The 18,463-nt window shown below is 35.5% G+C and overlaps 1 protein-coding gene across 2 annotated transcripts in view; it reads right to left on the bottom strand.

Annotated features, from left to right (window-relative positions):
• The window catches only part of LOC113496428, a 70,987-nt gene extending 58,201 nt beyond the window's left edge, over nucleotides 1-12,786 (bottom strand). For both annotated transcript variants that reach the window (XM_026875633.1, XM_026875634.1), the window contains exon 1: nucleotides 11,560-12,786. In XM_026875633.1, coding sequence (XP_026731434.1) covers nucleotides 11,560-11,649 — 90 coding nt within the window. In that variant the 5' untranslated portion in view covers nucleotides 11,650-12,786. The remainder of the gene's footprint in view (nucleotides 1-11,559) is intronic.
• Between the last annotated feature and the right edge of the window lie 5,677 nt (nucleotides 12,787-18,463).

Raw genomic sequence — 18,463 nt, 5'->3', positions numbered from 1 at the left:
AAACAATTATTTTGTACGAAAAAAACTTTGACGTGATGGTGTGCGTGGGAGTGTACGACAAGTGGCACACACACACGTGCACGATAACATTTTTACTGCACGCATGTCTTTGTTACTGCTGCAGATGTTATCAGAAGCGTTAAATTCATTACCCGAACTTATCTGCATAGATAGTTATACTTAATACCCCATTAACGATATTATGCATTACCATGAAGCAAAATACAGTTTATGGTGTTGTGTTATTGCCCTGTATTCTCGCAAAAATGCGACAAAAAACTGTGGAAAACGAACTTGCATACTTAGCGTGTCTGTTGTATTAATATTTATTTGCATAGACAATGGATTACTAATATAACGTGTACATAGGGTAAGGTGCGCGCGTGTGGTGTCCGTGTGTAAGTGGTGTCCGTGTGTGGGTATTTCCGTCATTTCCCTGCGCGGGAGTCGATCGCAATGATTGCTCACGCGTTTCGCATCACTCACCCCCATACGAGGGATAACTCGTTCACATACAATTTACATGCGACTTATTATGCAGTTGTTTTTTGTGTGACATAAAATCGATAATCTAAAAGCTTCGCAACCGTAACATCTTGTAAATAATACATGAGAAGATTACAGTGATAAAGATTATGCACTTAATTTGTATTATTTCAAAATTTAATAATATATAGATCGCAGTCTGTTAGTCTCACACTGTTCTTACTTACTCATTGATAGACCTTAAATGTCAATTGCTGAAATAGGTCGACTGCTACGTACAAATATTAATTCCTTATTCTCATAACCACAACGCATAGAAAGCTCTTTTGAATCTCCACAACACAACAACAGGGTTATTCTTCACAAGAAACCATACAACAATCCACGAATTTTAAAAGTAGTATTGTTTAAAACATAATTGAAGTAACATTGCGAACTGAAAAGGTTTTAATCACAAAGCCATCATTTAATCGCGTAACGAGGTCTGAACGACACTTATGCAGTCTATTCGATCAAAATTGGAACAAAACCGCGGCCGGTGCCCGTAGCGCGCAGAGGCACATGTGCTGGGCGTGTCGTCGCGCACGAATTCACCCTCCCCATTGTTTATCCCACGATTAAAACCAATTCAAATACTAACTCTCACTTGAAAATTAAACTCTAGTGGAGTCTCTACAGCCCCTTTTGTTTTAAATACAATACGTACTTACCTCAGAGCTAGTCGCAACGAAAACCACGGACATCCATAATTATGGCACAAGTATGCAGTGACGCGATTCGTGAAATCGTTATGTTAACTGCTAAATAACGATCGGATAATTATGAAGTTATAGGAATTTCCGGCGTTAACTTTGTGGAGTTATCTTCACAAAGTGTAAACTGTTAAATATTTTGTAGCTTTTTTATGTTTATTTTAAGCCTGTATTTATACGAAACTTGTTTTAATATAAACGAAATTATTACAACATGCATTTAAATTTGGAATATACAGCTGCAATTTTGAAAACTTTAATTTTAAATATCATATTTTTATATTCCTTAAATTCAGCTCCTAATATGATTAATCCTAAAGCCAATATTAACCGCAAAAGTCAAGACATGTTTTTCACACATTCGTAACGAATAACTCATAGCACTTTATACTCTAGGTGGATCTAAACAAATGTACGTAAGTTCCCATCAGCGGTAGTCACGCGTGACTTTTGCTAAGCGAGGATTAAAAAGAGGGGTGTTCAAACTCCTCGAGCTGCGCCGGCGCAGGCGACAGCTGACGCGAGGCTGACCCAATAAGGAGTTTTAACAACAATTAAACAAGCCATTGTACCCTCGTTACTCCCCTAAGCAGTCCGTTCAAAATAAATTATTTAATAGGAATTGCCTTAATTTCTTATGTTTTATCCTGATATCCATAATTTTATTCGAAAATTCGAAGTTGATGCCTTTAAGAATGTCTGTAAGTATCGTTGAACTTGAAAGCCTTAAGAACAGCTAAACTATAATTTTCATGATAAACCTGTCCCTATCAAATTTCATCGATGCCAGCAATGAAAAAAAGTCAGATTATAAACATATCGTGCAGACATTATTTACGCATACTTTATCGTCAATCAATAATTAATATCTTGAGGCTCGACGGGTGAGACGCTCCCGAATTTCGCCGAGAATGATGAGGAGATCGCGTTCGCGTAATCGAACCGGCAAAAAATAAAAAATGAAGCAAATACGAAATACTCCATTACTGGCCCCGCTACAGACGACCGTTGAGACGATTTCATGCAAATAAAATTGTAGCGAAAATAAGACGTCATTGCCGATAACACTCTCATCAAGTCCAATCTATAGAATCTAGACAAGGAAGTTTTTGTTCCGATTTGATTTTAGATGAGTATTTCTTGTAGATTATTTTGTCTAGACACGTTTTGCTGTCGGAGAGATTGACGAACCAACTGACGTATCTCACTTCATCATTGTTCAGGTTTAGCGGTAATAAAAGAGAACCGTTTCTATCACCTAATATAGATGAGGATAAAGAACCAATCTCTGCGATCATCTTGGGTGAAGAATAATAAACTTTCGGATATTTTTGGCAAGGAATGAAAAATGTAGCGATGAGTCGTCTCCAGTGCAGGTTTGTCTCGGTGCTCGCACATTGTGTATGCAAGGCGCGGCGGGCCGCGGGCCACGTCAGCTATTTGCTCGTGTCCAGAGGGCTAAACCATTCAAGGCTAAGGCGCGGGGGCCAGTTTTTGGCTGTTTCCGACTTGATCCGCCACTTGGACACCCAGCCGACGGCCCCGCAACACGACCACTCGCCATTCCTTCTCCATCAATAACGAGACAATACTTTTAATAAAGTTTCTTGTAACATTTTATGGATTGCTTAGAGCCATTATCAGAATTTGATACGATAATATTAGCAATTATATTTTCTCTCTTAAATTCCTAAATCAGAAACAGTAATTGCTGCCAATTGAACAGCGAATAAACAATTCATTCTATTAACAAGTTTTATTCATTGAAATAACAATTATTGTTTTAGAAACAATAATTGCTTTCCATGCTACTTATCTACTACATACGCTAAGTACATAAATTACACTGCCTCATTGCATTAGTAATTGAGTGATTACCGAATTAATTCTCCACCCTCACGTGTAGTGTGAGTAGTGATCTTCGGCGGAGTTTGCTCAGACCCTGAGGTGTAAGCTCTACCCGCCCATTATTAATTGCACTCCTCAGGTGCGGAGATTATCCTTATTAGGCCGCCGCAAGCCTTGGAGACAGCCATGCATTTCCACGCGCCTCTTTACGATCTAAGTTCACCACTACATATAGATAAGCACCTCGTCATACTGTGCCCCATAAAACTCGATGTCGTAACGTGCAAAAAGTATTGCTCAGAAAATGTTGGTTAAGTCACAATCTCATTTACGTTGTTAATCATGCAACATAAGTAAATAATAGGTATCAATCCATTGTAGTGAAACAACCGTATCATTTCAATTACCTACAGAAAGCGAATAATCAAATGCCATACACCTTTCATTTTTGACGGATTAAGTAACTTAAGCTTGCATTACAATTGTAAACGGTAGCATATTAGAAATTGTGTCTTTGAAATTAAAAACGTGGTTGTGGTTTTGTAGTGTCGATGTGGCTACCGCGCCGTGCCATGCGGCCACATGCGGCGGCATGCGGCGGCATGCGGCATGCAGGCCGGGCGCTCTCCCACCCGACTGTAATTGCGCGAAGCCGCGCGCGCAGATTATCAGAAGCAAGTGCGTTCGATAACGCATGCGCACGAACGCGTGTTATTAAATTTATTCCTTTTTCGCCAGAATCTGCATAATGAGGGGGGCGCAAAAAAAGTACGTAATCGCTAGAGTGAGCGTCGCCTTCCCTTGGAGAAAGGCGGGCAGCGGCTCTTTGTCTGATATGTTCGAGTATAATGAATATTTAAGGAGTAACCGGGCACCCACATTGCTATTTTATTTTTGTATTATTATGGAAACAGCAGACGATTACGAACGATTATTTCTTGTCAAAGCGTGGCATCGTTTCCGAAGCAGTCCGGGTCGTGTATTAACACGGGCTACTTATGTATTATTATTAAATACCGATATCACGATCGCTCACGTCAAAATATTTATACATTGTAGGCGTTCGTAACGATTTGCACGCACCCTTAACTTAATGCAGGGGCGGACTCACAAGTTGTCTGGTCTCTAAAAATAAACTATAAGATTTTTCTATCTAATAACGAATAAACATGTAGTCATTATCACGTACAAAACTCGTAATAATATAGAATCAACTCTTATAATAAATGAAGTGCAACAAAACTCAATAAGAAATCTATAAAATTTTATATTAAAACTCATGATAAAAAGTATGTCGAATCGAAAGCTTATTACCAAAATAATCAAAAACAACACATTGCCACTTAAGTACACGTATGTATAGCTGCGTACGCATGCGCATTTGCAAGCTCCTAATTCGACCCTGTCAAGCCTTGGGCTACCGAAATTCCACATTTATGGGTCGGTACTCGTCTTTATTCAGTTTCTTTTCACAACAGGTAGGTCGTTAGGTATTCGTAACAAAATGAATAAGTACCCCAAGAACTGTAACATGTAATTTGAGAAAAGCGCGGAACAAAAACTGGCTTTGACATCATTGGAGTCACGATTAAGATGACAATGTCTTAATATGAAATTTCTCATGAAATACGACACACACAAAGTAACTCATAATTCTCGTACGTCATTACTCGGAGCAATTTCTTAAAGATATGCCTATAATGATCTGATGTCCGTGAGAAGTTTACGTCGTAACAGGATCGAAGGAGCAACAAAAAAGTACAGCGCGTGTCGTAGTCAGCGGTCCAGCAAGTAGCCAGTAATTTATGGTTAGTTTTTGGCTGCGCCAACGCAATGCGGCCTCGCGGCTTTTCGCAGCGCCCCGCGCCCGCGCCCCCCTCACCCGGTCACAGACCTCGCGTCACTCCGTCAATCTCAACTACTTATCCGTCCGCGCCGATCCCTTATATTAATCATTTTTTTCTCTCAAAAACCGAAGCGTAATAAAGATCCTATCGAGTCAGCCCCTGCAGCTCGGCACGTAGAGTCGCGCGCTCGCTTTCGAAACGTTGCAATTGACAAACAAATATCGCAACAGCTAGCTACTTATTAAAGCATGTATTATTGACTATAAACTGGTTCATTGTGCCGCCAAAATTAATCTCGGAGCTTAGCTACGTCACAAAGGCGGCGTGCCGGCGCGTACGGTGGCTATTACAGACACCACATTATAATTACCTTTTTAAATAGTTTTTTCAGTCGCTGTCGATATTAAAACGTCAATGTAAATAACTTGTTAGCCGCAATCTCATTTCTGAGCGATTGGATATTACAATAGTGTACGTGATTTGAGAAAGGTAACGGTGTCGCTGCTTTATCCGCGAGATGGAGCCTATTACCGGCGTCGTAAACGGCGCGAGCGCAGCGCGTGCCGCCCGCGCAGGCGCAGCCTCGATCCCCAGCACACACTTAGATTATTTTATGAGCCAGCGAAAAAATATCTAATCAGTTGCGCACAACAGACAGTTGAGCATCGGCGGGTAATGTTCATTTCACGGAAATCATCGACAATGACCTTTCTCACGGTGTGACAATATGTGTGGGAGAAAAACTTATTACTTATTATTATCCTATCGAAAAAAAAAATGGAAATCTGTCAAATAGTGGCCAGGCGATGTCGTTGTAATAGGCACCAAAAAGAGAACGGTAGCTCGTGGAGGCTGTAATTAGGTTTATAGCGAAGCATTGTGTCGCTACCAACGCAAATTGAACCACGGAATATTTCACCTGACACACCGTACGTGTCTAATTGCACGGATTATTTATCTTCTAAAACCTCTCAGCAGTTTTTGTGGTTGAGTTGTGGCACGCGCCCACTTTCTATGTAGTCGGCTACAGACGTAATTGTGCTTATACCCTTTTTTATTCCGTGTTCGAAACATCTAAGTCATCATCTGGAATCAGTAACGGTCTACCTAAATGTTTTGTTATGCGTCCAATGTTGGTGTTGGTCCACGTATCGTCAAACAATATGGAGTGCCGTGTTAATTGAAGTAGATATAGTGGAAAATTAGATATGATTGTGTGAACCGCTTACCGCTATACACATGGACATAATAATTATTGATAAAAAATACAAGCATAATTTTTATTACTTCCCCTATAGTGGAAACATGGTATTATTTATAAGGTGATGTAGTTTCCTAAACTATATTTAAATAGGTGGTTTTCTCGATAGTTTTTCATTTGTAAAGCCCTCATGCGACCCGTATACATACGTATATACACCTGCCATTGCTAATGACCGTAAGTACATTTATGTAAAGGAAGGGTAATAATGTATTAACTGACTCATAATCCTGTTTTAAATAACCAATTTGTAAGTACATACCTGTCTTAGTAAATGACGACGTCACTTCATTATTTAATTACAACATTTCGCAACAATAATAATTAACCTATAATATTTAACTTAGTAAGAATCCACAAAATACCACGTGACCCTACGTTTCTTTTTTCGTAATTTGGGATAAAATAAGTATAACGATCTAAAATATTGTTGAACGCTGACCTATAACCGACACACGACAAAAGATCGACAATCCATTCATCGTTTGACATGACAAGCTTACAAAAATCATATTTTTTTCACGAAAGTAAAAACCACTAACAATAGTGCGTGTACTGCGGTGAAATTGTCTAGTTTTTAACTCGCACCGCCTTCAGCTATCGTCATTATAGTAATCACTTTCTCCCATTGATTGTTACGTGCTAGAGCAACCTTTTTGCGATATAATCTACTGTATGATCGGAATCGAATTTAAAAATCAATCATAGCACACATTATTATCAAAGTTGGCCAGTAGCGAGCCGTAATGCCGCGATAACAGCAATACGTAGCCGACGTAAGCCAGTTATCGCTTGGAACAATAATCCGCGATAATGGATTAGCTCACTCGGCGAATATTTATAAACACCGCTATCGTTTTATTCGGTAAAAGTCGTATCCGAGTTACATTTGATCGATTATAACTGACACGCTTTAATAAGTACAGCGTCGGACGTTACGTAGTCACTCGATAAAGAAACTTCCTACATTCGTTTCTTCTATTTTGATTTGTGGTTTTGCTCAACCATGTTACGCATTTTCGATCTGTTTAGATATTGCTTATTGATATATAATGCTTATTGTTTCGTAATCTATTTGGACTTACCCCGTTCGTAGTGTAGTACATCATGTTGGTTTCACTCGAGCAAATTCTGAATTAACGCGGTCACGTATTTATTAACGCGAGCTTAAATATTTGCACATATCTTTTGAACTGTTCACAAAAAGCTTTATAACTGATTATTTGGTAATTATTAATGGGATTGTGCGGATCGGAGTAGCCGAGAGCGCGTGTTATCTGAACAAAGCGAGACATAGAAATAACCTGAATAAGGTTAATGGCTGACCACAGCTAACGACGGTAACCAAATTACTAATAAATAGATCAAGATTCCTTACACTTGAAAATGGATAGTTAATTCAGTAATTGGTTTCGCGTAACGCAAACCGCAGGGAAACCTGTTCCGTTATAGGTTTTGTACTTAAATTGTTATTTAAGTAAAGTATAATCAGTAGATTGCGAGATAATGATGGAATATCGATAACAGAAATACATTACACTTATTATCCAGGGCAGTGATGCAATTTATGTAAACTGTGGCCTCCTGAAAGGATGTGTTTTTGGAAATTTGTTTTTTCGATATCCCAAAAAAAACTGTACCCAATGTGTTTGTACTCCAGTTTAAATTATCACCGGTGCTACTGATAGAGGTGAATTTGTTTTGATGGTGATTATTAAATAACATTATGGCTGCTACATAAATTGTGGTAACTTTAAATGCAAAAATAGTCTCTCTAATTTTTATCTAAAAGTATGGATTGTGTATAAATACTATATTAATTAAAAGAAAATGCAGTCTTAATTATCGTTTTTTTTTTAAATTTTGTTAGCATCGCCGAGATACGCACATTCTTCAATCTAATTTGATGTATCATTCGTACTTAAGGTTTTATAGGAATGTTACTCACATTACAAAAAAGATTTTAAAAATTAATCATTTGGAAAACAACTGGCCGGCTAACGTCAGTTTCAAAAATATTTTGATTTAAGAAAAGTCAAATAAAAACTATTTAAATTCTAAATACGAGTTCAATAAACAACAGTCACGGTTAGAAATCCGTTTATAATTTAATCATTGTGAACTTTGATTGCTAAGAACAGTATTCTAGTATATATCAGGGTGTCTTAAATTCATGTGGGGTTAAAAACTAAAACCTCCTTGGTCTGAGACTAATAGATACTGAACTCTTTTGTTATAGACGAAAAAACATATTGACCTATTCGACTTTACCTTTACGAATGGCCACAGAATCTAAAACAATCGTTCGCTTTTTGTATCACAATGACATGACAATTGATACTTGAAATATCACGCTAATTCACTATCTACTTGAAGGGAGATTCAAGTAAATTGCATTCAAATTACTTGTATTGTTGTTGATCTCTTTTTTGCCACAAAAACGATTAAGATTGTAGTTTGCTAAACAAATGAAAATCATGTTAATCGTGATATTGTTCGTTTGATTCGCATTCTTAACTTATATCTTCAAAATTTAAATCTCGATTAAGACTGATGCTTGATCGTTATTAATATTTATTAATATTGGAAATCGAAGCATGGGTACTACACAAACTATTCATATACCTACATATATTCATCCAACATAATTGCATGTGGCAAAAATTCATTCCGTTCCTCACTCAAGATGTAAATTTAAAGATCATTTCGGTAACAGTATTGTTAACTATTTTCCGTTATATAAAACAAATCAAAACGCATTTAAAAGTACAAAAAAAGTTAATTATATAAAAAAAAAGATCGTTCTCAACACCTGTTAGTTTTGACGTAAAATATTTCCAAATACTTGTAAGTTTACGGATTATTAATTGATTTCCCCGTGAACAGAAGTATCGTAATGAGTTTTAAATGAACTATGTCGGGTTGTTTCAATTTCTTCATCCAATAAATGAGTAACGATAATTTGTCAAACAACCACGGCTGATTTGAATACCAGTAATAGCGGCGATTAGAAAGATCTTAGGATGATTGTTTGTTGTAATTACTATTGGGATAATTAAATGTAATTAGAGACCTTCGGTACCGAGTACAGTGTACTAATACTATGCGTCGAGTCAAGACGTAATTACTGTTCGGCTTATCGTAAACCCTTGCTTAATATTTTGCAGTTTAATCAATTGTAATTTTCTTCAAATTAGCTAAAAAATAACTGCATAAGTGTGAAAAATGTTAAAGAAACTTATTACTGATAATTGACTTCCAATTCTATTTATTCCAATATTATTTTGATTTGATTTATTCTATTATTCCAATATTATTTTGTTGATAAAAAAAATATATTTTATGAAGTCTTTTTCTACGAAAAATGTCAATTTATTTATAGTTTTACATCCATGAAAATAAATTGCAAATACGTCACCAATTAAAAATAAAACCTTTTTTTGAATCATTACAACATCAGAAATTATTGAAAGGCACTCATTAACCGTCACATAAAACGGATTTTATCATATTAACCAGACGACATACCAATAAACTGTAAATCAATGGGCCCTTTAAAACGGAACGGATTTATCCCGGGATAAAGTTGCATCCGACATAACAAAAGTAATTCCAATCAAAAACCCCCCTTATTCCGAAGTCATAGAGTCCACAATTCATGATTGTTCTTATATAATTTAGTGCGTTATCAGCGAAATTAATAGTTTTTTCAATGTTAGTTAATACTAAGCTATGACGTTCTCGCGCCGTCGACAGCGCGTCAATTGTTATCGGGTCTCTATAAGAAATAAAAAAAGAAGGACGCGTTATATTACAGGAAGTTTGAGTTATCTACTCGTACTATAATAATATAAATAAATAACAATTTTGGATATCTTCATCAAAATAAACGAAGTTTTAAGACTCTACATTTTAGCGCTTAAAGATTTTGTAACTGTATTAGACACGTTTTAACACATTCTTTAGTTTTAATCTTCAGCTTCAAACCACGTACAAAAGTATCTTGTAATGAAACTATTGGAAATCTTTGATTCGACCCATCTTTACAATTATCAATACTTATATCAAAAATCTCTACATTATGTATCTACATTTATGTATACTGTAATTTAAATAAAAGGTTTAAATGCAGATTGATAAGATACAAAAAAAGTAACTGACTCTACATTTCCCTACCCAAAAAAAACTAGGATGCTAATTACCAGATTAATTAACGTATTTTATACCAAATATTAATTTTATAATTATTAATAAATAAATCAATGATCTATTTCTAATTATACCTATACTGATCCGTTGATATAATTCAAGTACACTTCACAGTCATTTTATTGTGCAGTATGAATAGACAAGAGTTATATTTTGACTTTGAACTATTTAGCGTTAACGGTGATTACTCTTATCTTTACCCAAGTTAAAGGGTTAGAGTCCATTGTAAGTCTTATTTAAATCTAAACTTATTAAACATACTTAGTCATTTGCGACGTTGCCGAATAAAAAAAACAATTAATTTCGTTTTAATTTTGAACATTCTTTAATATTTTGTGACGTTTTGATTGTTTCTTTTTTGGGATCGTTAAATACTTTCTTCTTGCAAAGACGTCAATTAATTTCTTGACAAAAATATGGCTGTACAATGGTATTAATACGTTGTCTTTTTAATACTATATGGTATTGAAAATCTAATTTGATATAATCATAACACATGTAGGTACTGTCTGACCTTGCTGAAAATATCTGTAGAGTACCTATTGTTTGTGGTACATCTTAATATGCAAGCATAAAGCGGTTTTATTTTTAATGCAAATGAATATTTGTTATCTAGATGAACTTGGTTTATTGTCTATGCGTCAATTAGGCATGCTAGGAACTCTGGTCCCCCTTTGTAGGGTTTGCCGTCGTGTACGCTTTTATTTTTTAAATAATAAGTTTGTAACGGCCGTTGATTTATTCGGCTTGAAAGATTGTAGAGTGATTAAAAACTCCTTAGTGAAGTACAAATATTATTAAGTAATTTATTTAAAATAAATGAAGTAAAGTGTTAAATACTTTTTCGGCAATCAATATTGTCACATATTATTAAAGCTGTAATTAAATTCATCGTAACAAGCGTTCTGTACACAAGGACACATTCTAGGAAATGCGGTGATTAAACGGTATCAACTTAACTTGTATAACTTTTTATATTCACTTGATTTATTGTCCTGAATAATTCATTGATAAAAAATATTATCATGCGAAATGTAGAGCAACCGCTCATTAACAAAAGTCTGAGCGCAACGAGAAAATAAATTACTTTTTTTTGCAAAAAGTTTCGAAAATTATAATGTCATATGTCAAAAAAAAACTAGAAAATAAAACTAACCTGCGCTAAATCAGTGGGTGCCTCCGACTTGACGGTGTTGGCCGCAGCCCACGCCTCAGCAAACGTCTCCATTGCACTCTGAAAGTCCATCTTGTTACAATTCACGACGACATCAACATGCCGAAAATTCACACAACATGTGCACGGTGCGGGACAGACGGACGTAGAGGCTGCGACACGTACGAACGGGCCGGCCGGCGGCGCGCGACTGCCGCTCGGGCCCCGCCCAGCGAACCGCCCGCGTCGAGAAAAACCGATACCACCCGAGCCTTCCCGTTTCAGCGCTTTTCTTTTTTAAGCCGCTATTTTAACGAGTTTCTTTTTTTTCCTAGCCAAGCCCGGCCCACGGTGGTGGTTGGGCGTCCTCTGGATTATTTACACTTGTAATTCACAGATTGCTTCGGTGTGACGGCAATTTGTTGTGTCGAGGGGTGTCGGCCGCTATCTCGATTAGATTACACATTATTGAGACCTACTCGTGTTATTTGTTACAGCGCATCAATTGCGCTATTGTTTTATGTTCGCAGCGGATTTGAGAGAACGGAGATACGTCAGTGAGAGATACGTAAGCGATATCTTACTATCTTAGAGGAGACTAGCGCTGTTGTACTACTGCAAATATTGAAGCCGCACGTATGAAAGATAGTGGGGAATCTTTAAGATAATTAGAAACTGAAATTATGTAAAAATAAAGTCATCAATATAATAATGTGGTAATTTGAAAAGCTATCAGTGCGGTTAATTGCAGTATCCTTGTAAAATGGCGGTCTTGCGGTGCTAGGAAGCATTTTTATTCATTATATAAATCACTGCGGCTTCCCGCCTTCCGTGGGATGTAAGAAAAAAATTGTCACGGCTTCACATAATTTTGTACGTGGCCGTTATACTGGCATTATTACCTTCCGTCGAGTTAATTTTTCTTAATTTTAAATGTTTAACGACGGGGGCTTTGGTAAAGGTTATTTGAATAAATATTTAACGTAAATGTAAAGATCATCATACGTCATTTTTAACTGACGTAGTGATTATGTAAACGATACGGTGTTCTATTTATGATTGCAACATTGACGTGTTTTTATAACCTAACTAAGAAAAAGATCTGACGTTTCAAAGCTCTATTTTTAACGACTAAATTTAAAAACAGAAAACATAAATGGAACGTGTTAATAAAACAGAAGTCAATACACCACCAACTTGTTCTTAATTGAAAATTATCCACTACTTATATTCGAAAAAACGTAAAAATCGTGTTGTTTATTCTTGGGATAAACAACCAACCAGAGATTATAATGTTTATTTTCGTTCTAAATCTCCAAAACATGGTCGTTTCAATTGTTTTAAGGATAATCTGTATATAATGGCACATAAATGGACCCGTTAGAAGTGGGCCAGAACCGCCGCTTTGTATCGACCGCTTTCTTTGTGTTGCGGATAAAACAATGATACTCTACCGTGTCTATGGTATTGTACCTATAGAGAACAGAGCATAGACTACAGAGGGTGTATTTGATGGCCGGATAAAATCTTGTATTGTTTTCGATTAGTTATTCGTTTTGTAATAACTGAACAATTTTGACAGTTATAATGATATGGTTAATGCTAGTTAACTAGCCTTAAAGACGTAGATATTATGTAAATGAGAAAATATACCTAAGCAAAGGATTTGTACATCAGTTCTTATTTTAAGACTCTTATCGTGTTGTGACGTAGGTGTAATAGTGGTAAATATTATTTAATTTTGCTCTACCATATAGTCCGCAATCATATTTTTTTTTAAGTTTTAGATTGAAAAGATTTTATTTCAAAACCTGTTTAGTATAAATGTTTAGGTTCATTTTAGGTCAACCTTGAACACAAATAAACTATTTGATCATGAAGTATTGACTCATAAGTATTGAAAATAACATGAAACTTGTCAAAGACACGACGAGACAAAGACAATAACCTGTCTGTCAACACTCGAGTGGAAGTCTTTTATCTTTTTAGCGGGTTCCAGTTAAGAACACTAATTTGTATCTATTTACCGTCAAAAAACAAAATGTTAAAGAAATTTGAACCTTAATTTGGTTGTAATAATGCTGTACGAGGATTTTCGCGAGTGATAAAGTTGTATGTCTTTAAAAAGCTAGTTATTCGGATTTGGAACGTTTTTTCAAACGTGATCTCTTCCACTTTATTTGTCCTTTCAATTATATGGGTATAACAGTGTGTATGCTACAAATAAGGACAAGTGAACAGTTTATGGTAAACAAATGACGTGAATGAATTGGATTATTCCATTTTCGAAATAGTTGTCAAAATGTGTCATCTATTTTTAAATTACCGTTTATTTAAAAAAGTAAAATAGTCATTCTTTCTTCGAATACTGTTTTTTTTTTAAACAATCGTACACAGATAACGATAGTGAGTTCTGTTTATATTATTAATTGATAAAATTGATCCTTTTATCATGGAGGTCGATTATCCAGATAATAAACTCATTATCCACGTTTAATTTCAATCAATGTTAATCCATTTTATCTTTGATAAGGTGAGATTAAGTGTATGAAATAAATCAATCATTATACATGAAAAAGTAAACATTAAAGCATAATATTCAAATTGAGACGTATATTTTATCGATTAACAAATTTTTAATAGCAACTAAATAAATATTTGATGTACCATAAGAGTTTAAATGAGCTCTACCTGTAGTATGTCTTATTATTTCAAAACGAATAAAATTTTCCCAAACATCACGGCATTGATCGACTTTGACCTTTTCGAAAAAGTACTTAATTATTTGTTCTAACAGAAAAATGACATTCACATACAGGTATACTATCTTATCTTTGTTACGCAATTTAAAGAAGCTGTGACATTTTGCTATCCGCCTAATCATTCTTATGACGGTAAATAAAATTCCTTTGCTTATAAGTAAAGAGAAAACAATATGGCGTAACACGCATTCTTTGTTTAAAAACGTAATAAAGATATATTAAACAAAATAATCATCCCGAATGCTACCGAATTATAATATATTCAACCAGTTACAAAAATTAAATTAGTTTCTAATAAATCACCTCTTTGTTTTAAAAAGAAAGAAATACGTCATTTCTTTTAAAGATGCCAAACAGTAAGTGAAACAAAAAACAAGTAGAGCACCATTTAAAAACGAACAATTGTCATGTTTCTTCTAAATCTCTTGTATCGTTTTATTTAATCCTTCTTATAATTCAGTAGAAATGAATCTCTAACTAAACATAATAAACATGAAACTATACGTGAGTGTATGCTTGTAATTCTTTAATCTCGACTATGAATCACATTATTACGTGCTAAAAACGAAATTCGCAGATGTAATGTAAGCCCTTATACAAACATGTTGAATCTTAATATGTCTAAGCAGTCTTGATTGTCAGTCATTACACATTGAATAATTTTCAAGAATTAAAAGAGAATAGATATATCGCTCTACTTTCTAATTAAAAAGAAAATTCTCTCACTACTTTTACAATTGTCGCACTTATTATACGAAAACTAATATTCTACGGTGTGTTATTATCTGCATACTTAAACTTGGTGTGAAGGTAGCTGAATCTCTGAATTAACACAATTATAAACACTTAATTGGTAACAAATATAGATAAAATGCGGGTAAAACCGTATGACGAACCTTGTATATAACTATTTAAATAACCGTCAATCATAAATTGCTAATCAAATACATATAATTTCCATCACATTATGAAGAATCACCTGCCCTAACTAATATGACAAGTTCACACACTTATAATATGCAGGTATTCTAAAAATACCTCCCTGCTTACCCCCTTACACATACAAACATTCTTATATGTAGTACCTATGTATATAAACCACGTATTAACAACATACCTGCCTAATGAACTATCGATCTAATTCCTCTAACAATCATGATCAGAATACCAAACAAGCTTCTACATAAATGTATGTGTTTGTATGTGATTTGTTTGAATGTATGTATGGCTGATAAAACGCGGAATGCCGGCTTTCACATGAACCGTGTGCTCAAGTCATTCGCGGCCGTGTCCTAACTGTTGTTAATGCTTAGCAAGCATATTTAATTTACTCTCTTAGAGGAAGAATAAAAACACAAATTGAATATAAAAGTCAAAAAAATGTAGAGTCCCAACCACCGAAAATTAAAACACAACCTGATTTTCAAACATTTTTACATATATCTATCTATCTCTACTTAACTCTTTAAATGTGATAAAGACAGCATTAGTTTTAACTCTACTTAAGACTGAGAAACATTTCACTAAAGCTATTAGTATTATCTAAAGTAACGTTATTACGAGATTCTCTACTAAGACCCATTTTCGACGAACGTTTACGGGTCACAACAGATATTCTATCTACGTATAACTACGTTCATCTTGCCACAGCCTAACAGCTAATTAAACATCGCATCTCGTCATACTGTGATGTCACAGAATATTTAGAGAGTGTTCGTTTACTCTGTGGTTACAATTTAATGTTTTATAATTAGAATGAGATTGGAACATGCGTGGGATCTCTACAAATTTTGACGTGGGATAACTCTATAATTCGATTTATAAATAAATGTTATTTTTATTGACTTCTTTGTGAGGTTATATTTGTTATTAACTGTAATAGCTATTGGCTTATAAAGTCTGTGAATTTTATGTTGGGGTTACTTAAGTATAGGGTACGTTAAGGCGTATAAAGGATACGCCTTCTTAACAAATCCTGAAGCTGCTGAAGCTCGGCTTAGGTAAAGTTTTCCGCTATATATCCTAATCCGCCTATATCCGAGATACCAATAGCGTTCGCTAGGCGTTGACATTCGCTAAAACCTCCTCCAATACGGGTGTGTCCGGGTTAGGTTTATCCGTTATCCGTGAGATTAGACCGCTCTCTGTCTGGCGGGGCGGGGTCGCGCCACGCCCACCGGTCGATGCGGCCCACCGCCGCTCGCCTCATTGTTCCGTTATCTATCCGAGACGCAGCACGCTCATCCGCCGCTCGTCACAGATAAGCGCCACTAACCGGCTGACGTCATCACCACCACCGCTACCTGCGCCACTCCGCCACTACACTACACTACCCATTCTGCTGTGACGTCACAAACTTAGTTGCGAGTCTTGCGACACCAGACAATCTATTATGCCGCGTGTCAAACACTTGTATGCTATTGTTGGTCTTGCGATGCTAGGAATAGCGGCTGTTATTGCATGCGCTGTGAACGCTAAGTTAAAAACAAGATATTCCTCGTGATGCCGTAACGAGTCATGAGTAATTTCTCAGCGGAGTGTTTACTTTAGCTGTATGTTTCGCTGTGACTTGCTCGCTATTTATATTCCTATCTTTTAACATAGAGCTAATCATTGATAGTGTAGTTCAATAATAGTGAACAAAAGAAGACATATAACGGTGTTACCTCAATAATGTCTTGAACGGCTAATAGTATTAAAATAAAACGCTGTCAAAGCAATTAAAACAATATATCAAGTCAGTAGACGTCATCAACAACATCTTACGTATATCTTTTTTTTGCTTTACCGATAAAATTAATAATCCAATCTCTGGCAGAGAGTAATCAAAACCGAAGCCTTGTAAGGTTCAGGGGTAGATAATACTGAATGACGTCAATTATTCTCTCTTGCTATCTCTAATACTATAAGATGTGGAAAAGAGATACATAGATTTTTTTTTTAAATGCTTTGCATGTTTATATTACAATTACGAAAAACAATAATTAACGTTGAAAGCAGACCACGGCTAATGAAACCTAGTCGAAACGTCAAACCATAAATGCAAGAACGCGTTAATTTTGTTCAGGGACATTTTTACCATTCGAAAATTAAACAGTATTTTAGGTTAGGAAGAACAGAAATTCACCAAATATTTAATATCCAAACTCTTCTACAGAATTGAAACACTCTACATTTTTCTATACACAGAAAGTACCGCGTAGGCGACTCATAGCTACAAGGAAGAGACATGTATAGAATGGTAATCAGAATCACAACAATAATGAATCAGTCGGATGACTGACGGCTGACTTTGAACTAATCATTGTATTGTCATGGTCGCAGACTCTTAGACTAGACTCTTCCTTATGTAACGATGAAAATTAATTTGTTGAAAGTGGAAAAATGCAGTTACCGCTAGTTCGGTGGTCTTTTTGGTTATGTGTCTGTAGAGAAGCCATAAAAAAAAATAGTCAGTATCAGGAAAATGAAGGTTCCGTACAAATTTTAAAGCAAAATTGATCAGCTATCAAATTGATGACCCTAATCATACCATTTTTGTTGTTAATCCTCAGCCTTGGTTTTTTATTGTCCGATATTTGTTTTACAGTGGAAACGGGAATACATCATCTTTTAAATAAATTTGACCTCTCTAGGCTGACGGTCTGACGCTGTAGTGCCTCAGCAATATTGTTCCATTTTTACCTTTTGTTTATAATATCACGCTAATATCAATAGGAGCAATATAGACAGGAGATGAAGCCACGGTGGCTTAATTAGTAAATAATAAAAATAAAAATTCTTCAATTTAGAATGGTCCGCAATTTTTATACTATTCCAAAAGAGCCCAGTAATAGAAAATTCAAATATTAAGAGCGCAGACAAGAACCTCGTAATGGGTTTCACGTGCTTTTACACAATACTAAGAAATCTTCAATAAAAGTTGAAGTGTGCTTCGGTGAAATATAGTAGGATGTGTAGAGTTCTAAGAATAGTATAAACAGTTAAAGAGGTACTAGAGAATCTTGTTATAGTTTCATATTTTTCATAGTTTATAACCAAAGGGTAGAAACAGAACCCTGTTATAGACACATCTGTCTGTTCCACACGTCAATAGGCGGTATCTCGTTAATCCTGATAGCTGGACAGTTGAAATTCTTGTGAAA

Source organism: Trichoplusia ni, chromosome 8, assembly GCF_003590095.1.
Source record: "Trichoplusia ni isolate ovarian cell line Hi5 chromosome 8, tn1, whole genome shotgun sequence".
NCBI lineage: Eukaryota > Metazoa > Arthropoda > Insecta > Lepidoptera > Noctuidae > Trichoplusia > Trichoplusia ni.
The sequence above is the reverse complement of the archived record's forward strand: the minus strand, read 5'-3'. Positions and strand labels throughout refer to the sequence as shown.